At 44.3% G+C, this 27,948-nt stretch overlaps 1 protein-coding gene across 1 annotated transcript in view; it reads left to right on the plus strand.

Moving 5' to 3' along the window:
• The window catches only part of PLB1 (phospholipase B1), a 148,953-nt gene that overhangs the window by 43,195 nt on the left and 77,810 nt on the right, over positions 1–27,948 (plus strand). The window contains exons 12-20 of the mRNA XM_049904022.1: positions 703–774; positions 1,723–1,797; positions 3,885–3,948; positions 11,030–11,088; positions 12,857–12,930; positions 14,725–14,768; positions 18,202–18,310; positions 21,365–21,416; positions 25,530–25,610. Of these exons, the coding sequence (XP_049759979.1) occupies positions 703–774; positions 1,723–1,797; positions 3,885–3,948; positions 11,030–11,088; positions 12,857–12,930; positions 14,725–14,768; positions 18,202–18,310; positions 21,365–21,416; positions 25,530–25,610 (630 nt within the window). The remainder of the gene's footprint in view (positions 1–702; positions 775–1,722; positions 1,798–3,884; positions 3,949–11,029; positions 11,089–12,856; positions 12,931–14,724; positions 14,769–18,201; positions 18,311–21,364; positions 21,417–25,529; positions 25,611–27,948) is intronic.

Here is a 27,948-nt window from a genome sequence, read left to right on the forward strand (position 1 = left end):
TGACCCAGGACCCATACATAACTTGCCTCACTCATAGCTTGTATAAGCAGTTCTCAGGTAATAAGGTTTCCATTGTCTACTATCACAGATATGTGTCCACAAGAGGAAGGGAGCCCTGGGGAAACAGCTGCATGCCTTACATGACTTCTAATACCTGCTCTCTTCTCTCAGGGAATCACAAATACTGAACTGGCCAGAAGATGGGCAACAGGGAGAGGGAAGAGGAGCTAAGATGGATAGTTAGCCTGAATGCTCAGAAAACTGCATGACCCACTGAGAGACACTTTGTTTGGACATTGGTGTCCTAGTCCCAGCTCTGCGCTAGCTAACTGGGCCCCACCTTGACCCCACTAATGCTCAATTTCCTCTCCTGTAATATTATGATGGGTGGACTAGGAAGTCCCTTCACAGTGATTGCTTTCATATGGTGGTTACCCAATATTAGCCTCATCAGAATAACCTGGCAGCCTTGCTAAGCACAGATTGCTTGGCACCACCTCCGGAGTTTCTAGAGATTCCATACACCTGGAGTAGGGCCTGGAACCTTGCATTTCTAATTAGTTCCCAGGTGCTGATGCTCCTGGTCCAGGATTTAAACTGATAACCAGTGGTCTAATGAGTCTAGCTCAATTGTACCCTAGAGTGCTGCTACCTGTACAAGACTTTTCTGTTCTAAGGATGTCTCATCACCTTCTCTTCTAGATGGAGCCAGCAGGACAGAAGGATGAGCCATTCAGTGCAAAAGAGAGGAGGCCAATGAAATGTCCCACTCAGGTGGGCAGGGACTGGGCAGGGAGGCTGTCTCAAACTGAATTGGGATGGGGAGAGATGGGGTTACCAAGTGGGGCTTTCTACCTGGCTGGGACATCAGGCCCATCAGTCTTGGGCCTGTTCTTCCAGACCCGGGCACAGCTTTGCTCACTTTGTTTATACTTCTGGGCCATGAGAGCAGTTTTAGTAGAACTGAGGCCCCTCCACATCTGGGGGCGGGGTGGTGGTGGTATAGAAACAAAGCCACAGCTCTCCAGGACCCAAATGCTGCTCTTCCCATCTTCTCTATGTCCCAAGCCCCTGACCCAGATGCCTTTCCCAGACCATCCTCTGTCTCTGTGTGGAGAAGGAGGCAGGGTGTCTGAGGATCTAAGTAGCCTTAAAGGTAGGCCATTTTGCTGAGTCTTAAATAACTGTAACATGTAGTATATATATATAATCGATGTTTCTCAATAAACAGATGAGAAAATCAAACAAAAACCCATTGCCATCGTGTTGATTCCCACTCATAGTGACCCTATAGGACAGAGTAGAACTGCCCTAACTAGACATAAATGAATACAATTCCTTTCATCATTTAGTGCTAGTTAAATTCTTAGCTTTCTTGTTGAATTGGTGAGTTTTTTGCTACTAGACAACAAGAACTATATAATCTATCCTGTTTCTTTGTTTTGACTGCCAAGAATCTTAAAATTAAGCGCTCTGCTCATTGAAATATGTACACTTAGCCAAGTCATGAACCTCCAGGATAGACACCAAGAGATAAGTATTGCAAAGGGGAAATTTCAAAGCATTAATGAGCTCCTTCAGGGAACAAATCGGCAGCACAGAGAAGAGCCAGAGAATGGTTTGGTCATCATATAAAGTATGATGAGATTTTTCCAAACTGGCCAGTGGTATTGCTCTATAATAAAGCCTGATAATTAAGGGATATATTATCTTCTTCTGCAGGAGAATCCCTATCTGTTTACCTACAGAAACAGCAACTACCTGCCTAGCTCATCAAAAACCCAAAAGATGCCTGAGGTATGGAAAGACTTTTCTGTAATTAAAAAACATGCAAATAAACATCTTGCAGAGTCTTTGGAACCTTTGCACATGGTTTCTTATGTCCTGGAACCCCACTGTCTCTGGGGGTGCTGTGGGCTGCAGAGGTAATGGAAGCTATGATGAATATCTGAAATCCAGGCTGGGCAAGGACGGAGAATCACAAGTGTGCCTGTTCCTTGGCACCTAGAAGCAGGTTTACCCTAAAGGTCTTATCTTTAGAACAGCTTACAACAGCATCCTGTGGCTTCATAGGCGATATTAGGGTAGCTCAGCACTGCCTGTTCCCTATCTGTTGTGATGTCAGACACCAGACCTTTCTCAAATCTCTGTCAGGTCCTTTTAAACTCATTATAGGCATTAATCTGAAGAGAAGTTTAAGAAAAGGAAGAGCAACGTGGTGAAGTCTGAAACCAGATGGTATGGAGACAAAAAGGCCTCAGCAGTTTGTCCACACCCATAGGAGCACCTCACAGTTACTCACATCTTGCTTGTTGTTTATCTCGTGAGCCTCTTTCTGATACGTCCTGTCCATATCAGATAGGGTACCCCGCACTCCTCTGAGGAACCGAGGACTGCCTGAAGGTGGATGTCTTTGTTTTCAGAGAACTGGGCAACCATGTGGGTCAAGACAAATTCAGTCCTAGTGAAGGCCCTGCCTCCCTGTGGTGTAAAAGAGGGTGAGATTTACTCCAAGTGGTGGATACAAAGTTGATAGCCTGAGCCTCCACCATGAAGCCAAAGAGCTACAGTGTGAAAGACTCCTTGCCCCACACTTTCTAACAATATCATAGCAATGAGAATACATCTGAGAGGCAGTATGGCGCAGTGAGTTAAGAGAACTGGCAAAATTCCTAGCCTTTCTGTGCCTTGGTTTTTTTCCTCTGGGAAATGGTGATAGTAATAAACCTACCTCATAGAATTGTTATTAAATTAGAATAAGTTAATAAGTATTAAGCACTGAGAATAATATCTGACATACCATGAGCTATATGTAAGTGTGGCTATTATTGTCATCCTTCAGGATGTATTTATTGAATATCGACGGCAATGGGGAAAAAAAATCACTAGAATATAAGTTCAGTGAAAGCAAGGACTCAGAGTAGTTACCTAATAACTATTGGATGGATGGATGATTACCAGGCATAGGAGATAAAAACATAGATAAAATATATTCCTTGTCCTAAGGAACTCAGTCTGGTAGAGAAATATAAACGTTAATCAGCAATTACAACATAATGTAATAAGTACTATAATTAAAGTTTTAATGGGGTATTCTGGGAAAGCAGGGGAAAATAGACTAACTTAGACCAGAGACAGTTGAAGAAGGCTTCCCAAAGAGTACTCATGACCTCAGCCTTGAAGGATGACTAAGTTTGAGCCAGGTGGACGGAAGTGTGAGAAAACTGAAAGTAGAGCTAACCGCTTGAGCAAAGGCATGGAGGTGTGGGACAGCACAGTGAGTTTGGCCAGGGCTGGTAGCTTAAAATGTCCAGAGGCCTTCTGGGGCACTCCAGGGAGAATGCACTGATGTTAACACGGAGTAGTAATTTATTTGTTCAACCAACAAATAGTTATTAACCATCTGCTGTGTGCCAGGCACTGTGCTAGGCTTTGGGAATACAACAATGAACGAAACAGACAAAACTCCCTGCCCTCACTGAGAACACGGACAGGGGAGTGACATATTTATGATGATTAAAGAAACCCATTCTGGATGGATTCAGAGGGCCAGGGAAGAAGTACACAGGACTTAAGACGATGATCCTGGTGAATACTGCAGCATTCCAGGCGAGAAATAACAAAAGACTAAACTTAGGCTGAGGTTGAGGGACTGGAGAGGAGGAGATGGGCTTGGGGAGCCTTTGGAAAGGACTTTGTGGAAAATTGGATGTGAGTGTTGAAGGAGAGGGAGAAATCGAAAGAGATAAGTGAGTTTTTATGTTACCTTAGGTGATATTTTCCAAAATAGAGGCCCTACTTCTCACTCAGTTTCCTAGACTGCAAGCTCCATTTCATGCTGCCACCTGGAAATTCATCTTATTTCTGTGTGTATCCCATTGCAGGTGAGAGAAGGAACGGAAGTCAACTGTCCTGACAAGGATCCGTCTGACTCGATTCCCACCTCAGGTACACAGCTCGAGTCCAGTGACTTTTAAACTCATTTGAGACCTGAAATCATTAAAGTAAGATCCATTTTAGTATGAGAAGGACTTTCCACACACTCTGAAATACTCTTGAGAGGTTTTATAAAGACAACAGGAATTGCTTTGTGTGTATACTTGTAAATTCAAGCCTGCGTTTGAGTTATTCTTTAACTAAAATTTGATAGCAGCATCATTATCAGAAAGCATTTATTGAGCACTAACCACATGCCAGGCCATGTTCTACAAAAAGTCCAATTTAGTTGAGTGAGATGATGTTCTTGTCCCTGCATTTAAGCCTTGGGAAGGATAATTTGCTCTCCAATAAGCAAAACCACCTTTCGTCAGAAAGCAAAAGTAGCCATTCCACAACCCCTGACAGCCTCATTTGCAGAATGCACTCGAACACCACACAGAAAAGGAAAGCAACCATACTATAGCATGCCGTCTTCACTGTTTCTCAGGGTTTCTAAAATGACTAATATGGGCACTGAAAGGGACTCGTGGCTTATTCTAGGCAGAGGTCAGCAACTTTCCCAAGAGGAGCTGCTGAAGGGCTAAGCCTTTCTGAGCCAGCAAGGTCACACAGGGGCATGCGACCTGGGGAAGTCACAGGAAGGCCACATGGTGACCTACATGACTCAAACACCAGTTCAGGAGCATTTTTTTTGCAATAGCCCTACAGGTTCCCATGCTTAGTCCTGGAGGGTGACTCATTTGTCTGTTTAATTATTAGCTAACCGTTCAGTTTCCACTATGTGCCTTCCAGGAGTTTATAATCTAGTTGATCTATTGCTGCTCATAGAGAATTAAGTTTGGCGACATCACAGTGAGTAGAAGAAATCTTGCAGGAATGGGATCTTTCCAGCCAGATTGTCTGAGAAAAATATTTCCTTTTTCTTTGCTGCATATTAGTAGAGCAAGTAAATGCCCTGGCTTGGCTTTCCCTTCCCATCTTCGCTCTACATACTCAAATTAAGTCAAATGACTGGGAGGTAAGTTAAAAATCTTCTCACTAAAACTTTGGTATATAACTGACTCTTGTTCTACCTTGTAGAATAATGGAATAGGTGATATAGATCTTACACTACACACATATCTATAACCAAAAAAAAAAAAATCTGTTGTTGACCCGATACTGACTCATAGCGACCCTATAGGACCCTTGGAAACCCCATAGGGTTTCCAAGGAGCAGCTGGTATACATTCGAACTGCCAACCTTTTGGTTAGCAGCCATAGCTCTTATCCACTGTGCTGCCAGGGCTATACATATCTATACTTCTATAGATATATACGTACAGATATACTGCATATATTTATATATATATATGGTATATATAACCAGATGATACACACACACACACACATATACATATGTAAAGTCTTTAGACTTTTTTTCATGCTTGTTGACAACTCGTTTTATTGGTTAGTTTACTGGCAGAACCTTAGCAGCAGAAATAAATTATCAGCTTCATATCTAGGTCCTCCTACAGCAAAACCCCTTACTCAGAGTTATATACAAAACATCTGAGTATGTTTTAATAGCTGTACTCTTTGCAGTGAAATAATATCCATCATCTTTTTAACCTTATCACTCTGAAAAGATGATCTGCAAAGCATTTTGCAATCTTTGTGGATTACGTTCCTATGCAGTGATAACCAACCAGGCCATTACAGCATATCTCAACATCTTAAAAGCCAGATAAAATGTGAAATTCTTTCTTATACCCTGATGCTGAAGGTTATTTTGTTTATTGGCACTTCAAGATATAACAGCAAGAAATCTGAAGACCTTGAGATCTGAGATATTCTAGTGATAGGAGCTGTTTGAATACACAGATGAACAGGTTTAGGCCTCTAATCAAGTGGGCATGGGATCAAAACATTCACTCTTGCCAATGGGGTGGGCACAGTCCTCAGAGAAAAATGATGCGCCTGCACTTGGGAGTCCTGCTTCACCTGAAAAGTCTCACTTAGAAAAATGGCCACAAACAGCTGGACAATAATGAAAAACAGTTATTTTCCCAAAACCTTTATACTCCCTCTGTCTAGTTTTTCTGACAGACTAATCCACAGATAACATAGGTCCAGCCAAAAATGATGTTTCAAAGTAAAACATCATCTGCCATAAGCAGGCCATGGCCCTGGCAACCTGGTTCCATCCCCCTCATTCCACTCCAGAGCCCGCAGACAGTGAACCTCTTCACTGACCTGTGGAGCCTTTGGGATGAGATCTAGACAGTACATAGTTGGAAGCAATTTTTATGACCATGTGACATTTCATAGCCAAAGAATAAAGTTTCTAAGCTTCTTCTACAATCAGTGCGCACGTGCATTTTGCTGAGTGCTACATACTGTGGGCTTTATAATTCGTAAATACTTGTATTATTTTATATTACTCGATGGCCCTCTCCTTAACATGGTCGGAACGGCTAAGAAAAATATATTGGACCTAGTAACTGACGTAAAGTTTTCACAGTGAGAAAAGGAGTAGTTTTTGTACTTAAAGGAGTGGCAATAAGGAGCCAGAGGGGCCGTGGCCCCACTGGTTTTTATACCTCTCCTGAAGCCAAGCTGTCAATTTCATGCAAAAAGGCAAAATTCATGGTATTTGAAAATAGAGATCCACAAGGCTAACTATATGCTGCGGTCACCAATAGTATAAAACAGAACCGTGACTTCATTTATTGTAGTCCATTGACTCCTTTCTAAGCCCCTGATATCATTTCTTTGACCCATTTGGTGAAAATTAGTTATTCAAAAGCTGATATGAAAAATGCACAGGTTACAGAACTAGGTGGTCATCATGCGTGAGGGGTTTCACTTTGCTCTGAGACAGCAATGTCACTTCCAGCCCAGGCCCTGGAGCTGTTTCTATGGTCATTGCCTGTTCAAGGGTCTGTGACCTGACCTAGCCTTTGATCAGAGAAGAATGATGCCCCACAGGAAATAACAGCCGGGTGGTCTCTAGGAGGAAACCCGGGTTGGCAGTGTGGTTAAGAGCTACGGCTGCTAACCAAAAGGTCAGCAGTTTGAATCCACCAGGCGCTCCTTGGAAACTGTATAGGACAGCTGTACTCTGTCCTGTAGGGTCTCTATAGGGTTGCTATGAGTCGGAATTGAAATGGCAACCAGTTTTTTTTTTTTTTTGGTTTCTAGGAGCGACAAGCCTACTAAATAAATTCAAACTCACCCTCAAGACACATGGATAAATGTGTTTCCCTGCCCTGAGGGCGCCATCATTTAAAACTGTGAGAGCTGGAAAGTTCCTGTCACAGAGCCACCTATTTAACTTTTAATTCAATTTAGCGCATTTATTGAGCTATGTACAAGGCACATGTTTCTTCAGAAAAACTCATACCAAAGCATTCCAGAGGCAGAAACAAGGTTCTAACCTGTGTTAGCAGTACATGATGGTTGTGGAAGTCTTAATACAGGTTCCTAAAGTCAGAGGACAAATGGGTTCGGTAACCCTAGCTGGCAATTGAGAGAAAGTTGTTTTTTCAGATTACAGGCCCACGTGGTTTAAGTTGTTGGGTCACATGAAAAGAAAATAGCAGCGTGCCAAGTCTTCCGCCTGGGTGTAACTTTTCATGTGGTGGGCAGTTTCCCCATCCTACACTCTGCTGTACAGTCTCCTTGCTATTCGTAATATTTTACCGTAGTTTGGATGGCCTTCTGATAAAAGGCCTCCTCTGTAGAAATCTTGATGAGTTAATGATGTGTTTATCAACCTTCTTTCAAGGTGGTGGACAGTTTGTACCAGATAATGTTCAGCTAATCAGCCCACACAAATTTAATCTTATCACGAAATTTTTTCTTTTCCTTCAAGGAGAGCAATTGCTAAAGTGCTTTGCTCTGTTTCCAGGCTGTGTCTTTTGTCATGTATGATAACATTAACAAACCTCAACTCAAGGTCTACAGGATATTAAACCAATGAGTTGTGTCACAGTCTATCTTGACAATAAAATCCCAGATAAGTCAAATCTTTCCCCCCTCCATTTAGTTCATTCAGTTTATTACCTTTTGCAGGAACCACCCCCCCCCCCGCAAAAATCAACCAATCAGTCTATCTGCACGTACATACATACACATACATACATATACACATAGACATTGACATATGTATGTGTGTGTGTGTTTCCTTTCATCTGATACAAATTTAGGGGACAGGGATGGCCAGTTTCAGCTGCCTCTTTAACAAACTGCAGCGCTCTTTTGAGGTAAAGCTATCCATCCATCCACATTTTACCAGTCCCGAAAATTTCCCCTAACCTTTGCATACTACCTAGTGCTCACAGAAGTCATTGTGTTATGTATTATGGCAATGATAGCAGAGTGGTGGACTGTCACCACCAGCCGCTATGATAAACCACGCCAGAGTTGAGGGGAGTGAATCCTGGTTTTCATTCTGTTGCCTTTTTTGCCCATAGCCCAGTTTCTTGGAGAAGAGGCCATTTTAAAGTTTTCAGGCTCAGGCCTGGGGACATGTGCTAATGTGTGCAGCTGTCTTTGTGATTTGATATTATTCTCCTGACAACATCCTGTAGCTGTGGAAAGCTGGGGCAGGGCCAAGCAGGCTGTAATCACGTGTAAGGAAGTGTGTGTGGGGGTGGGGGTGGATGCAGGTGGAGTTTGGAAAGGAGGGAGGACTCTGAAGAAAGAGCCCCAGTGGCTGTCAAATCTAAGAGGCAAAGGTGCAAATCTGCCTCCAAGCATTGCAATGGCAGCTGCAACTGCAGAAACTGACCACTGCCAACAGCTTCAAAAATAAAGAAGTGTCTCTATCGGTGGTTCTCAAAATATGGTACCCAGACCAGCAGCATCAGCATCACCTGGGAGCCTGTTAGAAATACCCCACACCTGCTCCTCTGGGGGTGGGGCCAGCAATCTGTTTTAACAAGCCCTCCAGATACTCAAGTTTGAGGCCCACTAATCTATACATTTTACACACACACGACTATGTACATATCCCTTTACATCCTGTGAGGCAGCACAAGGGGCATTTGTTTTCCATTGACAGCACAGCCACAGTGGGAGGGAGTGGCAGTTCCACATTTGCAGGCAGCATGGAAGTCAGGTAGACAAGATGTCTCCGAGGAAGGGGCCAAGACCTGGAGATCCCTTCGAACATCATTTTCACTGAGTGTTAATAAAGCTTACTGAGTAGATATAATTATTCAACTATGATTTGGATTTTGGTGGGTGACGTGGGTTATATGCATTCCAGTTGTGTTGAGAGCATCTTGTTCTGTGTTTTACTGCATATTTTATTGAGTCTCTTGGCAAAGAAGGGCTGCCAAGAAAGCCTTCTTGCAGACAAGTTTTAGTTCATCCATCTTAAGCAACGGCCTACTGAAATGATGAGCTCCTTCCCCTGGGGGCTGGGCCATTCCCTGGTACAAGCTCTATATTAGGCTTCTTCAAAGTCACAGACGTTATTATGACAATTTCGCACAGCATTGCACCACCAGAGACCACGGAAGGGGCATCTGAGAGGGAAGATTGCACCATGGGAAAGTCAGGGTGGCTATGGGAGTGAGGTATTGCGAGTACAAGGGAGCCTGTGATTTGAGTGGAACATGCTACTTATGATAAAGGAATTGTAGATGTGGTCCCCAAAACGTGCTGGGATCTGTAAGGTGAAGGGGTATAGTAGAGATGTATTTATTCAAGTATTTGCATAAATATCAATATTCATGTTAATCTCCTAACTTTTCAGCTGGATATAAAAGGCCTGAGGCCCTAACCTACCTTTCTAATATTTTTTGTTAGTCTCCTTATATATGTGCCACTTAAACCAAGCTGTATGACTATCTCTTCTATATAGACTTTACTATATACCCCAGCTTGCCCTTATGTTTTTTTTCCCATCATTTCCTGCTCAGCAGTAACCCTATTTCGCTTTCCTTCATCCTCATCTCCTGAGACCTAGTTCAAATGCTACCTTCTCCTTGAAGCCTGCTCTGAACCACTTCTGCCCATTCCCCAGGGGGAGGGCATCTCCCCAGCTCCAGAACTTCATGTCACTTTCCACTTCTCAGAGTATGTATCATTCTATACTTCGTATTTTAACTATTATCTGTTGCCATTCAGTCGATTCCGACTCATAGAGACCCTATAGGACCGACTAGAACTATCCCATAGAGTTTCCAAGGAGCGGCTGGTGGATTTGAACTGCTGACCTTTGGTTGGCAGCCATAGCTCTTAACCACTGTGCCAGCAGGGCTCCATTTTAACTACGCATGTTTCTTATTTTCCCATTAGCCTGTGAGTTTCTTGAGTGCGTTCTTCATTTCTGATCACTGTGTATTTCCCAGAATCCCCAGCCCACTGTTTGGTGTTCAGTGTTTGTCATATGGGTAAATAGCCTTCATCCACATCATAGTAGACACCTAAAAGCAAGGATACAAAATAGAGTCAGCAAATGGATGCAGAGAGCCCAGGGTGAGAAGGGAAAGGGGAGAGTGCTTACACATTGCAGGGATTACCCAATTTCACACAACAACCCATGTACAAATTTTTGAATGAAAAACTAATTGGCACTGTAAACTTCCACCTAAAACATGATTAAAAAAAAAAATCAGTGGTACAAAACCGTTCCCCTTTTTACTTTAAAACAACTGTGCTGATTGATATAATGTTCTATCCCAAACATCATCGGATCCTGGGATAGATTAAGTATTGGCTCCTTACTCACAAATCACAGTGGCAAGGGCTAGTTCATGCCCTGAGAGTGACTGCTGCTCTGATGCCTGTCAGGTCTCACCCTGTACCAGCACACACAGCCACTCTTAAAGCTGGGCCCACCTTTCAGCCCTGGCCCTACGTCAATGACAACCTCCAGTTGCCTGAGGGTGGAGACCAGCAACCAGGTGCCATGACTGGCATTGCTGAGCCTGATTGGTAAAGGTGGACTTTTAACCTCTTTTGTCCACGCTGAATTGCTATTAAAAACTGACTTCCCCTCAGTTTGTCTGGAAGGTCTTCATTTGTTTTCAGAGGAGATGGGCCAAGTGCTTTCCTGGAATCCCAATCTTCCATTCACTCCTGCTTGTATTCTCAGTTCATAGGTTGAGGCCGGCTGACATCAAGGTAATTGGAGCCATGGGTGACTCTCTTACGGTAAGTTACCCTGCATGTAGAAGGGGAGCTGGGAGGGGAGAAGCTTTTGATTGATACGAGAACCTGGAGAGAAAAATCTCACTCCCTGCTTGTAAACATTTCTATCCCTCTTTCTGATCTCCATCTCCCTCAATCCACTTGCCCGTGCTGGAATCCAGTAGCATTTCTTGCCCACCTCCATTCTAACTTCCTCATTCCTCTTCTAATACGGGGATGAAGGGGAGAGTAGGCCACGCCTGCTAGAAGTGGAGGGACCCCAGAGGGAGCGCCCCAAATTACACAGCCTGTCAGCAGTGGAGGCAGGATTAGACTAGGTCTCATAACCACAGTATAGGGTCCTTCAGAGTTCTGGTGTTTAGTTTGTCCATGTAGGAATCAAATGAAAGGTACCAAGGAGAGGAGCAAAGATGATGATATAGGGACAAGTGCTAATGCGGTGGCGAGGGGACACAGTGAGCAAAAGGGGTCAGTGGAAGAGCTGGAGGTACTGAAGAGATACAAGTCCACCTCTGCAGCCCCCTACATGGATACCCAAGGCTCCACAAGGAGCCTGGATGTCGGGTTCTAGAGGTCCCCAGTCACACGCATCCCTTAGCAACTCATTACTGACTAGTCCAGCTGTTGTTCTCTGGGTGAGTAGAACGCAGGGTCTACAGCTAAATCCCCTAGCCACCTGACACCTGTGGCCTGTTCACATTTATATTACCTCACTCAATATCCTCACAACAAATTCCTGCAAAGTATGACTTTGCCTAGATTTATGGGCCACACACCTTATAAGTCCTGGACGCAGGACCAGAACTCGGAGATCCTGACGCTAAGTCCAGAATTCTATCCCTACAAGGTAGCCCCCTCCTCCATGACCCCTCAGTGTCTCCTGACCCCAAAGGCCCTATTGCTCACAACCTTCAGGGGAGGAAGGACAAGCAGCCTGGTTGCTAGGACCTTCCATACGGCTTCTCCCAACCAGTTATTGCTGGGTGTAGCTGATACCACCTCCCGCCAGCTTCATGGTCTCCTTAAAGATGCTCTTGGGATGAGGACCGTCAAGGATCATCATGGCTGCTTAGGCCTGCCTGGGGAGGCAGCACTCTGAGTGTGACACACCTGGCAAGTGGCAAAGAAACTGGGCACAGAGAGTAGGGATCACTTCCTGGGTGCCCTCTCCCTGTAGCCAGTCTTCACCTGCAGTCCGCCTGCGAGGCCAGTGTTCAGCATGACCTTTGGAACAGCCCTGCTATTTATTGGTCATAAACCTGTAAAGTGGTCAATACACTGCAGTTTAAAAAGACACTATTTCTGAGCTGAGTGGAGGGTACATGGGATTTCATTCCATTACTATTTTTTAATGTGTACATATGTGAGGTGTGTTTATGTGAAAGGATTATGATGTGCTTTCTTTTATGAAATGTCTCACAACTTTAAAAAATGAGGAAACCAGGACCCTGAAATGTGTCCGTTTGAAAATACACACCATGGTATAACTGTCAGAGCACTTTTGCTAGCCTGGTTTCCCTTGATCTTGGTCCGGGCATGGTGTCTTAGAATGCGACAGAGCTGTGAACAGCGCCAGCATCCCTGGTGACAGCTCTCACTCGCCTCTGAAGAGGCAGGAGGCATGGAAGACTTGGTGTGGTCTGGACTCCAGATTCTGCAGAACGCCCATGTGTCCCTGGCCAGGACCAGAGCCCAGCCTTCTGGCAGGCGGGCAGAGGAAGGGCCACCGGGAAAAGCCAAGGAAACTTACTCCCTTGTCGCTTCCTCTCAGGCAGGTAATGGAGCCGGGTCCAAGCCTTGGAACCTCTTGGATGTCCTTACTGAGTACCGAGGCCTGTCCTGGAGGTGGGTGAGGGCATGGCAAGGCCCTGAAGAACCTTCCTTCACTGCAGGGGAGAGGAAGCCCTCTGAGCATTTTAGAAAACTATTCCTCTAGTAGCGGAATGAGCCAATGCCTAGTTAGTGCTTTTCTACAACAAACTCCTAGGTTTAACTTGAAGCAGGTGTGTATTAGCTTCCCCAGGCCACTATAGTCCCCAAAACAGGAACTGAGGCTGAGCAGGAGTTTGGGGGAGAAACCACAGAAGTGTTAGAGTTGGAAAAGCATGTCTAGCTTCCCTCCCTCCCTCTGTGACGTGGAATCCCAGAAAGAGGCAGTGGCCTGGGTGATGGACAGATTACGGCATGTGGAACCAGAGCTGAGCTGTGTCTGAGCCCCAGCTGCCCAGCTTTATGTGACCTTGGGCAAGGTCTCTCTGAGCTTGTCTCCTCAGATGCAGGGATAATAGTCCTCCCTGACATCACTGTAATTGCCATGGAGTCAATTCTGACTCATGGCGACCCCTTGTGTATCAGAGTAGAACAGTGCTCCACAGGGTTTTCAATGGCTGATTTTTCAGAAGCAGATCACCAGGCTTTTCTTCTGAGGCACCTCTGGGTAGACTCAAACCTCCAGCCTTTCAGTTAGCAGATAAGCACACTAACCATTTGTACTACCCCTGGATTCCATTGTGAGGACTAGAGAGAATTTAAGTACGCAGCACAGGGCCTGACACAAAGTAGGTATGAAGAGTAGCTGGCCTCATTATTTAAGAGCCTTCACTTCACAGATGAGGAAACAAGTCCCAGAGAGGGGAAATAACCTGTCCAAGGTCACACAGCCAGATGATAAAAGAGCAAGAAGTAGAACAGGGGGTTCGTCACTCCTAATTCCGTACTTGCCCTCATCATGACTTGCTTCGTGCAGGCTTGTTTTCTATGGCTGTGGTCAAACTCAGGCTGTCACAGCTGCGTGAGCAGGACTTGCATTACCTCTGTGCTCTGAAAGCCTGGCTCGTGCCGGTCATGGCCAGACAGGCGTGGTGTTTCCTCGGCCAGGAATTTGGCATCTCCATCTGGCACCAGCTTGAACCTGGGTACTGAAGCTCTGGCATCCTCTCCACGTTGCTGCATGGAGCTAAACCCCAAATATTGTGAAAGCCTTTTAAATGTTCCCAGACGTGCTTGGCACAGATGGAGGGGAGATGGAAAACTCGGAATCCTATCAACTCTGGAATGCTGCATATTTTCACGCCTAGAAACCCATGGAGTTTGATCTCCTTTGCATTTTAGAAGTACTGTTTTTTGTCCTGGAAGATGGCTTGCTATCTAGAAGACCCTTTAAAAACGGGCTTCGCCAAGGCAAGCGGAAGAGAAAGACCAGAGCAAACCTTGAACTGTGTTTGCCATAATAACGATGATGACGCAGAGCTGCAGTGGATGGTCAGGCTAGGGCAGGGCCCTGTATCCAAAGAGGGCCCACCTTCTCTCTGGAAGACAGGTGAACGGACCCCCTTGGTTTCCCTGCCCCAATGCCAGAGCTCGAAGTTTTTTTTTTAATTCTTTTTTTTTTTTATTTTACATCAGCCGTTACAGTTTAAATCAGGATTTCAGATTTGTGGGGGGAGGAGTTACTGTATTCTGGCTTGTTTTTCCATTTTTCTACTGGAATAATGAGGAAAAGGCAAGTTTCAAGCCTACAGGGTTTGGGGTTTTTGTTTGTTTTTTCAGAAAAAGAAATGTCTTTCTTCTTGGCAGTGTCTGAAGTGTTTCGGCCTCTCTGGCATTTTAACCTTCACCGTTTTTCTTTCCAAAAAACAGTGTCGGCGGAGATCAGAACATAAGCGCAGTCACTACCTTGGCAAGTGAGTCCTTGCTCCCTGGATGGTTTAGGGGCAGACTGAGGGAGCTTAACCTTCGCATTTCAGCCGCTCCCCTTGGAGGCAGACGCGGATTTGGAATGGGACCACGGACGGCAGGGACCGCCAGGCTCAGTAGGGGGCGCTGCTTCCCGAGGCTGTCGCCCTTGCTCTGCTTCTTGAGAGAGATTAAAGCCTTGGAGAGTTTTTTTTGTTTTTGTTTTTGTTTTAAGAAGAATTATATTTGTCTAAGGAAGGAAGAGAGTAAGAAAGAGGGAGAGGAAGAGAGAGCTCAGATCAAATTTTAATACAAATCATTAAGAAATGGTTTGAGAAAGAAGGAAAGGAAAGCTTTTCTGCTTTGCCTATGGTCCTGAGCAGAGCAGCTCTCTGGTACCGGAGGCACTGACCTAGGGTGGGCTGAGCTGAGTATCACATTGTACAAAGATGTTAAATTCTTGTGTGTCGCTTTATGAAGCCCTGCTATTGCAGCAGTAAGAGATGAGGTGACCTTGTTCACGCTGTGCAAGCACAGCCATGTCTGGGGTTGAACATTTTCCTTAAATTACTTCACCCACAACCTGTTTGGAATGATTTTTTAAAAGCCTGGCTACGTTCTCTGAAGAGTCTTGTTCTATTCATCTTTCTCTTCTCCTAAATGCTTGTTCTTAAAGTACACATGCAATAAATGTTTAAATTTAATTATGTTCCCTTAAAATCTTCTGGGTAATAATTTTGCCTCAGAGGAATTTAATTGGTTCTGTTCTCAGTTACTTGTCTTGTTAGGTCCCTTTGTAATACGTCTTTAGAAGCAAAGAAATTATTTAAATAAGTCACCAAGGTGTGATGGTCCAAAAATCAAACCCGTTGCCACTGAGTCAATTTCAACTCATGGCAATCCCATGTGTTACAGACCAGAACTGCTCCATAAGGTTTTCTTGGCTGTAATCTTTATGGCAGCAGATTGCCAGGCCTTTCTTCTGTGGTACCATGGGGTGAGTTTGAACTGCCAACCTTTAGGTTAGTAGCTGAGTGACAGGGCCGGCTGAATCTTCACACAAGCAGAGTTGATCAGACTTGACAGTTGTAACCGCATTTGCTCTGTTTTTGCTATTTGAAAATTCTGTTGAATTGAAGCAGGTACAGTTCTGTGCCACACGTACTCCCTGTCTTCTTTATTTCTAGGTCTACACACAAGAGCTATAAATAAGCTCCTCTATTGCTAGGAGATGGCTTGGGATGCTTGTAAATGTGATTCACTGGGATGTGAGGCAGCCCAGCGTATACAACAGTTTGCTGCGCTAATTCCCCTGCTTTTATCAAGGACAAGATGATTGGAAATCATTTGGCACAAGCTCTTTCACCAAAGAGATCTGCAGAGGACTGAAATAATATCACTCCTCGGGGACAGTGTTGTTCCTCAGGTGGACTTCCCTGGCACATTAGCCTAGCAATGAAGATAGCCCATGTGGGATTCTCCTTGCTAAAGAGATGTGAAGACAGCTCTGGCTGTAGAGGTTGGATAAACTAAGGGACAGTAACTATATGGAGATGTGTTAGAAAAACCACAAGGCCAAGGAGCTGGAACAGAGCCTCAGCTCCACCCCCTACTTAATTTAACCCAGCAAATACTCCAGTGCTGGGTGCTGGGGAAATAGAGGAGTGAGGCAAAGACTCTGCCCTGATGACTTCTCCAGAGTCTCTTTGGGGATATGTCTCTCCAAAGACAGACACATGAACCAATAATCACAGCCATGTACAATGTTTAGGGAAAAATAAAAAGGCTGCTGTGTCTTCTGAAAAGGGGCTTGATGAGCTAGAATTCACCAGGTAAGGAAAGGGGATGGGGCATTCCTGGCACAGATAACTGCACGCACCAGCAAGTTGTTGCCCTGTGTGATGTGTAGTCCTGTTCTATGACATGCCTGGTGAGTAGCTAGCTAGCTGGATTCCTCTAGTAGTGGGGAGCCTACTATTCCTAGGGCCACCCACTCCATTATCAGATAGCTTGGTGATTTCAGTTCTTCCTTTTATTAAGTAGAAATCAGAGGAATTTCCATCCAGTAGTACAATGTCCCCCAAAGCCACAAGGAATATGTTCAATCCATCTGTGTTGTGTGGTCCTGCAGCAGTGCCTGGTTCTAGAGAACAAACAGATGGATGTCATGGGGCCCTGAAGCTCTGGTCAAAGCCTGATGCCTGGCCAGTTCCTCTCCCATATCCCAGCAGACAGTGGGATAGGGGGATGTGCCCTGTGTCGGAAGTGAGCTAGGGTTCTACTCTGGGATGCCATTCTTAGCAGCTGTGTGACTTTGAACAATCCTCCTAGCCTGTCTGGACTTTGGTTTATTCCTAATTCAGTCTATAAATTTTTACTGAGCATTATGTGAAGATCTCAGCCTAGTTTGGGAGATAGAAAAGTAAACATTCAAATGTAAATTGAAAGGTCAACAAAATTGACAAACCAGTAGCTAGACTAACTAAGAAAAAAAAAAGAGAGAGAGAGAAAGAAGACTCAGATTACTAAAATCAGGAGTGAGAGAGAGGGTGCATTTCTACCTACCAGAAGAAGTGAATCTATAAAGATAGAAAGTAGATTTCTGGTTGCCAGGGGCTGGGAGGGTTGAGAGAAAATGAGGAGTGACTACTAACAAAAACATGTCTTTTTTTGGCTGGGGGGGGGTGGTGATGAAAGTGTACAACTTTGAATATATTAATAATCACTGAACTGTACGCTTTAAAGTGGTGAATTTTATGGTACGTGAATTATATCTCAATAAAGTTATTATACATTTAGAAAAAAAGAAAAATTTGTGAGAGAAGTACCTCACTCAGTCTCACATTTATTCAACAATAATTTAGTAAGCACCTTGTGCTTCACTATTAACCTAAGGTTGGTGATTTGAACCCACCCAGCCATGCCATGAAAGAAAGGCCTGGCGATCTGCTCCATAGAGATTACAGCCAAGAAAACCAAATGGTGTAGTTCTTCTTTGTTACATGGGGTCACCGTGAGTCGGAATAGACTCAGTGGCAATGGATTTCGTGTGCTGCTGAGAGTGGTGCAAATGGTTAAGCACTCAGCTACTAACTGAAAAATTGGCGGTTCAAACCCACCCAGATATACTTTGGAAGACACGCCTGGTAATCTACTTCCAAAAGGTCACAGCCATGGAAACCCTACAGAGTTCAGTTCTACTCTGAAGCACATGGGGTTGCCATGATTCAGAATCAACTCAAACGCAACTGGTCGTGTGCGGCTGACGTGGTTAAGCATCTACCTGCTCAACATCTTTTTTCAGTGTTGAGTGACACTTCTGAGGTGAGGGCTGTGGACTGGGGGCTCCGCTTTGTCCCCAGCACCCACTGGAGCATATCAAAGGAACTTGAAGGTTGCTTTGGGGGAGTTTCCAAGCATGTCTCTTTCTGGCATTTGCAGACATCCTCCGGGAGTTCAACCCTTCCCTGACGGGCTTCTCTGTTGGCACTGGGAAAGAAAGCAGTGCAGGAGCCTTCCTCAACCAGGCTGTGGCAGGAGACCGAGCTGAGTGAGTAGGGGAGCCTTGGGGGTAGACAGCACAGGGCCTCTGGGGCCTGGAGGGGCTTGGCCTAGGTGGGGTGCATGGCTGCAGGACTAGTAGGGCTTGGTCTAGGGGAGGGGTCTGAGGGTCCAAGGTGGTCAGGGCTCTCCAGGGACATCCCTTGCTGTCAGACACAGAAACCTGCTACCCCCCAGCCCTTCCCCCAGGGAACTAGTCACAACTGACTCAGACACCAGCATAAGGTGTGACTTTGTAGATCACAGCTGACTCTGAGTCCCAGTTGTCACCACCATGATTGTTAGTCCTCCCGTCTTTGAGTCATGTTCTCCCTCCCTTTCTCAGACATGCTTTTTTGGGCAGCCTTTTCAGGCTCCAGGTTTTGCCTCCTTCCTTTGCCATGGGAAGAGCACCAGACCTGGAAGGGGTAGCCCCAGTTTTGCATCCTGCCCTTTCCACCCCCTATGCGCTCTAAGCCTCAGCCTGGAAAACGGGGCTAGCTGAGAAGCTCAGCTGTCATATTGGATGTGAACATTCTGGTGAGCTATAGAGGGGATGCACATGCTGGGTCAGCAATATGCATATGTTGGGGTCACAGCAATAATCCAGCTGGGCTGCAGAACTTCCCCCTCCACCTGCGGAAAGCTTTTAGTAAGCTCAGGGACAAGTATGCCTTGTTACATGGGCCCTGAACCACTGGTACCTGAGAGTAGGCTGGTCAGCTCCATTTCTCTCCAAGATCCCAAAGCCTTGAGTGCTGCTTTGGGTCTGCAGCACAGTCAGAGAACATGTGAATTCCATACCCAGTCTAGGAAGAATAAATGAAAAGACCCTTTCTGTCCCTTGATTCTATTTTTCTTTTAGAATAATTACAAACCTCATTTTACTGCCAGAAAATATGGGACACCTCCACCAGCTGGCCAGATGTAAAGCCACGTACATTTCCTAGGGATTCCTAGTGTGGCCCCTAGATTCCCTGACGTGATTCTCCTAGCTCTCAAGGCCGTCCTAAGGCTACAAGCCACCTGAACAGATTCCTCATTTACCCACGACAGGGAAGATGACACAGATTACCCAAAGAAGAAATCATACAGAATCTAATCATGGGGTTTAAAATGAATTCTGTGGGTTGCTTTTTTTTTTCTTTATTTCTCCTTATGGCAGGGGTGGGATTGGAAGTTTACCAGTTTATGGCTTGAAATTTTTGACTTACTTTAATATGACCGTAATTTTGTTTTCTCCAAGCATATATCAGCCGATGGTATAAGAGGGAGGTAGTTCTAAGCATGATTAGTTCAGGAAGGCATCCAAGAACAGAATCTTAGAGTGTACACACAAAAGCAACCAAAGCTGAGTGCAATTCATATGTCCCTGCTTTCCCTGAGGCCTTGGAGCCCTTCCATCCAAATAATCCATTTGTCTAAGCACACCCCTGGGTGGCAGGGGAGAGTTGGGATTATTATTCCCATGTTCCAGATTTGGATTTCGACATGTTGTCAGGAAGGATCAGTCGGAGAAGGACATCATGCTTGGTAAAGTAGAGGGTCGACAAAAAAGAGTAAGACCCTCCATGAGATGGATTGACACAGTGGCTGCAACAATGGGCTCAAGCATAACAACAATTGTGAGCATGGCCCAGGACCCGGCAGTGTTTCACTCTGTGGTACATAGGGTTGCTGTGAGTTGGAACTGACTCAATGACACCTAACAACAACAACAACGTTCCAGATGAAGAAACTGTAGCACAAAGAAGCTAAATGTCCTGAACAAACACACAGATTTGACCACATGGTTTATTCTTGTGCACTGCAGGTTTTATTTCAGGTCAGATGGTGACTCTTATACATGCACAGTAGTGTATGATTTATACAGGACCTTTGTGTTTTCATCCCATGTGTTTCGTGCAATAACTCCAAGATGGACAGAGCAGAGGGTCGCATTCTCATTTCTTATTAATGATGAAGTTAAGATTTACAGGGGTTGCATAATCATCACAAAACTCTAGTTCGTAGAAAGAGCAGCTGCCCTGATAATTCCAGATTTACAGATGAGGAAACTGAGGCTCAAAGATATTCGGTGACTTACCCAAATTCCACACCCAGGTTACCTGATTCCTAGTCTGACCATGACCAGGCCAGCTGGACTAACAGTTAAAAGGGGAAAGGATGACAACAAATGCCTCCTGCTAGGCACTGTGCCAGGGACTTGATGATGATGATGGTGCTGGTGGTGGTGATAGAACTAATTCAATGGATGCTTACACGGGCCAGGTACTGTTCTAAATTCTTTATGCGGTACCTCATTTAATCCTTCCAACAACTCTATGATGAAACTATGTTTACCATCCCCATTTTACAAAGGAGAAAAGAGGTTTGCAAGCTGAAGTCCTTTGCCAAGGTCTCAGAGCTGTCCAGTGGTGGGATCAGGACTCAAACCCATGCTGTCTGCAACCAGTAGTGACTCTTGCCGGGTGTGCCGGGCTGTTTTACCCATCTCATGTAGTCTTCCGATGACCCTCTAAGATGGCGGGGAGGGGGGAGGAATACCTCCATTTTTGCAGTCTTTTTAAACTAAGAATTTAAGCCACTTTCCTAGTTAACAAGAGGCAACTAAGCACCAAATCCAGGTGTGTCTGACTCAACCAGGCCACCTTGAGGATGAGGGGGCTGAAGTCATGGCACCAATGGAAATGGCCACATTCCAAGCCATGCATGATATGAAACATGAAGTACTTACACGCAGACCTTCTGTTTGCCCTGAACAAGCCTGACTCCAAAGAGAAAGTATACAATCACATACGCCAGCCAGAAAGTAATGACACAGTCAGCCCCTCATGTGTGCAGAGCTCTGCCCTTTCCAAAGCACCTTCATGTGCCCCACCCTGGGGGAGCCAAGGGGAGGAAGCTCTTTGGGGCATGGCCTTCAGTCCAATTTCCCTGCCAGAGGCCTACCTGGACCCTCCTGCTACATACTTGATTCCTCCTCTGTCTGCTAGGCTCCCTTTCGTGCCCCAGCCCCATAATCCCCACTCCTCACGTGACCTCTTCCTGTGTGTGTCTGCAGGCATTTATCCACCCAGGCCAGGAAGCTGGTGGACCTGATGAAGAATGACTCGGTAAGTGTGGGAGGTGCCGCCTAGGACCACGCAGGGTGAGACTCCCTGGAGAAGGGGAGCAGGCAGGAGAGATCTGTAGAGGCAGGGAGTCAGCTATAGGGGAGGGGGATACTGGGAGCCAGGCCAGACTTCTAGCAGACATATCTGAAGTCTGAAACTCCGCTCCTCTGAAAAAGGGATTCTCATTCATTTGTTCAGTCAGTCAGCGATCTACATTGAACATTTATCATTCCTCAGGCATTGGGCAGGGTGGTGGAGATATACAGAAAATATTACAGTCCCTGCCCTCAAGGAGTTCATAGCCGGAGGCCAACATGAAGAATGCAAGTTATAAAACTGTTGCCATGTGCTATAAAGAGGGCTATGTGTAAGGTAGGTTGATAGCACAGAGGAAGGGACAGGCCTATCTGCTTGTGAAGGCCAGGGAGTTTTGAGCTGGGTTCTGAAAAATGAATATGAGGTTCTACCTCAAATGATTCATTTTGAATCGGACAATCATATAGTCTACTATACTGGGAATGACAACTTGAAGCGCAATGGTGTTGCATTCATCGTCAAAAAGAACGCTTCAAGATCTATCCTGAAGTACAGCACTGTCAGTGATAGGATAATATCCATACAGCTACAAGGAAGACCAGTTAGTACAACTATTATTCATATTTACACACCAACCAGTAGGGCCAAAGATGAAGAAACAGAAGATTATTATCAGCCGCTGCAGTCTGAAATCAATTGAACATGCAATCAAGATGCATTGATAATTACTGGCGATTGGAATGCGAAAGTTGGAAACAAAGAAGAAGGATCAATAGTTGGAAAATATGGCCTTGGTGATAGAAACAATGCTGGAGATCGAATGATAGAATTTTGCAAGACCAACAACTTGTTCATTGCAAATACCTTCTTTCACCAACATAAACGGTGACTTTTTTTTTTTTTTTTTTAATATACACATGGACCTTGCCATTGGGAACACGCAGAAATCAAATTGACTACATCTGTGGAAAGAGACGATGGAAAAGCTCAATATCATCAGTCAGAACAAGGCCAGGGGCCGACTGTGGAACAGACCATCAATTGCTCGTATGCAAATTCAAGCTGAAACAGAAGAAAATCAGAGCAAGTCCACGAGAGCCAAAATATGGCCTTGAGTATATCCCACCTGAATTTAGAGACCATATGAAGAATAGATTTGACTCATCGAACACTCGTGACTGAAGACTGGACGAGTTGTGGAAGGACATCATCCATGAAGAAAGCAAGAGGTCACTGAAAAGACAGGAAAGAAAGAAAAGACCCAGATGGATGTCAGAGGAGACTCTGAAACTTGCTCTTGAGCATCAAGCAGCTCAAGCAAAAGGAAGAATCGATGAAGTAAAAGAACTGAACAGAAGATTTCAAAGGGCGGCTTGAGAAGACAAAGTAAAGTACTATAATGACATGTGCAAAGAGCTGGAGATGGAAAACCAAAAGGGAAGAACACGCTCAGCGTTTCTCAAGCTGAAAGAACTGAAGAAAAAATTCAAGCTTCAAGTTGCAATAGTGAAGGATTCCATGGGGAAAATATTAAATGATGCAGGAAGCATCAAAAGAAGATGGAAGGAATACACAGAGTCATTACATCAAAAAGAGTTAGTCGATATTCAACCATTTCAAGACGTGGCATATGATCAGGAACTGATGGTACTGAAGGAAGAAGTCCAAGCTGCTCTGAAGGCAGTGGCGAAAAACAAGGCTCCAGGAATTGATGGAATATCAATTGAGATGTTTCAACAAACAGATGCAGCGCTGGAGGTGCTCACTCATCTATCCAAGAAATATGGAAGACAGCTTCCTGGCCAGCTGACTGGAAGAGATCCACATTTATGGCTATTCCCAAGAAAGGTGATCCAACCGAATGTGGAAATTATAGGACAATATCATTACTATCATACGCAAGCAAAATTTTGCTGAAGATCATTCAAAAAGGGCTGCAGCAGTATATCAACAGGGAACTGCCAGAAATTCAGGTCGGTTTCAGGAGAGGACGTGGAACCAGGGATATCATTGCTGATGTCAGATGGATCCTGGCTGAAAGCAGAGAATACCAGAAGGATGTTTGCTGTGTTTTATTGACTATGCAAAGGCATTCAACTGTGTGGATCATAAATTATGGATAACATTTCGAAGACTGAGAATTCCAGAACACTTAATTGTGCTCATGAAGAACCTTTACATAGATCAAGAGGCAGTTGTTTGGACAGAACAAGGGGATACTGATTGGTTTAAAGTCAGGAAAGGTGTGTGCCAGGGTTGTATTCTTTTACCATACCAATTCAATCTGTACGTTGAGGAAATAATCCAAGAAGCTGGGCTATATGATGAAGAACGGGGCATCAGGATTAGAGGAAAACTCATTAACAACCTGCGTTATGCAGATGACACAACCTTGCTTACTGAAAGTGAAGGGGACTTGAAGCACTTACTGATGAAGATCAAAGACCACAGCCTTCAGTGTGGATTGTACCTCAACATAAAGAAAACAAAAATCCTGACAACTGGACCAATAAGCAACATCACGATAAACAGAGAAAAGATTGAAGCTGTCAAGGATTTCATTTTACTTGGATCCACAATCAACAGCCATGGAAGCAGCAGTCAAGAAATCAAAAGACGCATTGCATTGGGTAAATCTGCTGCAAAGGACCTCTTTAAAGTGTTGAAGAGCAAAGATGTCACCTTGAAGACTAAGGTGCGCCTGACCCAAGCCATGGTATTTTCAATCGCATCATATACATGTGAAAGCTGGACGATGAATAAGGATGGCAGAAGAAGAATTGATGCCTTTGGCGAAGGATGTTGAATATACCATGGATTGCCAAAAGAACAAACAAATCTGTCTTAGAAGAAGTGCGACCAGAATGCTCCTTAGAGGCAAGGATGGCGAGACTGCGTCTTACATACTTTGGACATGTTGTCAGGAGGGATCAGTCCCTGGAGAAGGACATCATGCTTGGCAGAGTACAGGGTCAGCGGAAAAGAGGAAGACCCTCAACGAGGTGGATTGACACAGTGGCTGCAACAATGAGCTCAAGCATAACGATTGTAAGGATGGCGCAGGACCCGGCAGTGTTTCGTTCTGTTGTGCATAGGGTCGCTATGAGTAGGAACCGACTCGACAGCACCTAACAACAACAACACCTCAAATGAAAGCAGTTTTCTCAATTCAGACATTTCTTGGAGCTGCAAAGTGGATAAAATAACTAAAGGGGTGTGTAGAGGGCAAGAGATGGGATTACTTATCTTTCACGTAGTTGAATGGACTCTTTCTACCCTTAATGTCAGAGATTTCTGGATTTTTTTTTCTTTCATCTTTCTCCTGCTATCCTTTTTGGGAGTGTAGGTCAAAGAAGACCAAGCCATGCAGTGTAAGAGGCTATGAGGGCCACAGCTGCCCTTGGGCCACAGTATAGTTCATGGGTATGGCTACTCCCCCTTCCACCCAGCCTGGTGCCTTCAAGTACTTCTATAAGTCCCTCTTGGAGTAGGCAGATAAAAAGGCAAAATCCTTTCAGAGCACACGGTTGGAGCTTCTGCCTTCCTCTTCCCAGCCTCTCAGGCTTGATTTGCTCATGAGCAGTTTGAGGTAACTGAGTTAGGAGAGCATCCTCTTAAGGGATGATTGTTCCTTCTCCCATATGGCAAAATTAGTATAGAAGATTTCTAGAGGATCGCAGAATAAATGGCCTCCTTTCCCATAGCCAGAACCAGCCTTCCCTATCCCGCCCCCTTTTCCTTCCTATGCTGGAGGCGAGAGGGGTGAAGCTTGGTGGGCATCAGTACCCACTTCCAAGAGGACATTTGAGAACTGACCTACATACTACCTATGTGTGGGTAAAGCCACATGGAAGTCCAGTGATTCCACTGGGGGAAAAAAGTTGAACAATTTAAATGAACAATTTAGCACCGACCAAATCCCTATGGCCCTGGGACCCCAAAACTAGAGAGAGAAAATATGAATGTCTACTAAATCCTCCAGTGGGAACCAATCTCTCCTAGTGCTCAGCACTTTGTATTTTCATTTACTTGACTCTGGGACAAGGTGCTTACTTGTTTGTTTTCTATTTATTTCAGAGGATAAATTTTCAGGAAGATTGGAAGATAATAACCCTGTTTATAGGCTGCAATGACCTCTGTGGTTTCTGCGATGACCCGGTGAGTCTGCAAGGCCCTTAACTCAAGACTCACTCCCAGGAAAGGATCTCCAACAGCCCCAGGAGCAGGGCAGCTGGGCTGGGCCTAGGGTTCATGGTTTGGCCTGAACCCAGCCTGGGATGAATCCTGAGACTGAGAGGGCTTTCACCTCCAGGGAGAGAGTCAATAGGGTAAGCAGGACTGGTTCTGAGACTGAACCTGATTAGGTTTCCTAACAAGGGAGTTTGATATCATTCTAGAAACCAAGATAACAGTCCAATGATCTAGAAAAATATTGTGTAGCTTCAAACAAACAAATAAGCCTGTTGCCCTTATAGGACAGAGTACAACTGCCCCACAGGGTTTCCAAGGAGTGGCTGGTAGATTCAAGCTGCCGATCTTTTGGTTAGCAGCCAAATACTTAACCACTGCACCACCAATGATAAGTCAGCTCCACTCTCCAGCATTCAACAGCCTCTACATCTCCACCTTTGTGCTGTCTCTTACTTGTAGGCACAAGCATCAGGCAAGGTTCTAAACCAGGTCATGCTGGGCTGATGGGAAGCCCATGATGGAGGCTGCTGCTGTGGCTGTGGCTCTTCTTCCTGGAGCCCCAGAATCTCTGAGCTGGAAGACACCCCACAAGCCATTCTAACCAGTCTCCCACCACGGAAGGGATTCCTTACGTAGAATCCACCTGCTTAATATCCCCAGTGATGGGCAAATCTTTAGTTTGCCCTTTTAGTGTTTCTTTGTGTTGAGCCCAAATCTGCCTCCCAAATTCCACCTCTTCAACCTGTGCTGGGCAAGCCCGTACCCTCTTTTACACTCAATTCAATTGACTTAAAAAAAAAATTTTATTATTTTTAATAAAACAAACAATAGATGTATTATAATTTTAAGTTAAAATATATTTCATGTAATATATATAAGAAACGTATCAAAGAATAGAGAAAAAAATCTTTGTAATAGCCATTGTTAACATTTTGATAAACATCTGTTTAACATTTTCTGTGGCTACAGAAAAATTGTTTTAGTTTCTAAAAATAGTATCATTCTGAAAATATTGTTTGGTAACCTGCATTTTCTTCAATTAGTAATACATTGAGAAGATATCCCCATGATCAATATATATTTTTCTATAAAATAATTTTTAAAGACTGTATCATAGTCCCTAACATAACCAAAAACCAAACCCCATAATATAGATGGGCCATAATTTACTTAGCTATTATTGGGTATTTAGCTCACAGTACTTCAAATTTTGCCTATTTTAAATAACACTATGATTAACATACATCTTTGGGCACATCCATAATTGTTTCTTTAGAATATATTCTAAGAAGTAAGATTTTTAGGCAAAAAGATATGCCCATTTACCCTGACATTTTATCATGAAAATTTCTAAGCATGTGGAGAAATGGAAACAATTATATAGTAAATACCTATATACCTACTACCTAGATCCTACAATTGTTAACATTTTGCTAACACATATCTATCTATTCATCCATCTTATGTTTTTGTGAGTATGCACATTTTTAATGCTTTGGATATATTTTTTCAAAGTGTTCCCCAAAAGTTTGTACCCGTATGCCTATTTCCCCACACCCCAACTGACAATGTATGCTTTCTTTTTAGCAGTTGCCAATCTTGGCTGCTAACCAAAAAGGTCATAGCTCAAAGCCACCAGCCACACCTTGGAAATCCCATGGGGCAGTTCTACTCTGTCCTATAGGGTCGCTATGAGTCAGAATTGACTCGATGGCAATGGGTTTGGTTTTGGTTTTGGATTTAATCTGTTAGATGAAAAACTGCATCTCATTTTTAAAATTCACGTTTATTTGATTACTAGATAGGAATAAACTTTGATCTCCCTCTGCTCAATACTCATTGAATTTCTTCTTTTGTTAAATTCTCTGTCATGGCTATTGGCCAGTTTCCTTTGAAATAGTCATCTTTTTCCTACTGCTTTTTTAAAACCTCTATCTTAAGCATACAAACCCTTTATCAAATATGTTGCCTATTTTGTTGTTTGCTTTTTAAGTTTGTTTTTAGATAAACAGAACATTTTTCATTTCTAGTACCTTTTGCTGAGTGTGAATATATGCCAGGCACTGTGCTAGGTGCCAAGCAGTGACAAGTGAAACATAGGCCCTATTCTCAAGGACCTCACACTGTCAGTGGAGGAAGACACAGACAGTTCACCATAACACAGTGGGAAAAACATCACAATGTGATTCTAGTGATGCACACAGAAAAGAGATCAAAAGTTAAAATTGCCATGGAAATTTTGGGACAGTGGCGGGGATGGGGAGGGCGGTCATCATACAGCATGAGGCTTTCCAACTAGAACTTG

Source organism: Elephas maximus, chromosome 12 (assembly GCF_024166365.1).
Source record: "Elephas maximus indicus isolate mEleMax1 chromosome 12, mEleMax1 primary haplotype, whole genome shotgun sequence".
NCBI lineage: Eukaryota > Metazoa > Chordata > Mammalia > Proboscidea > Elephantidae > Elephas > Elephas maximus.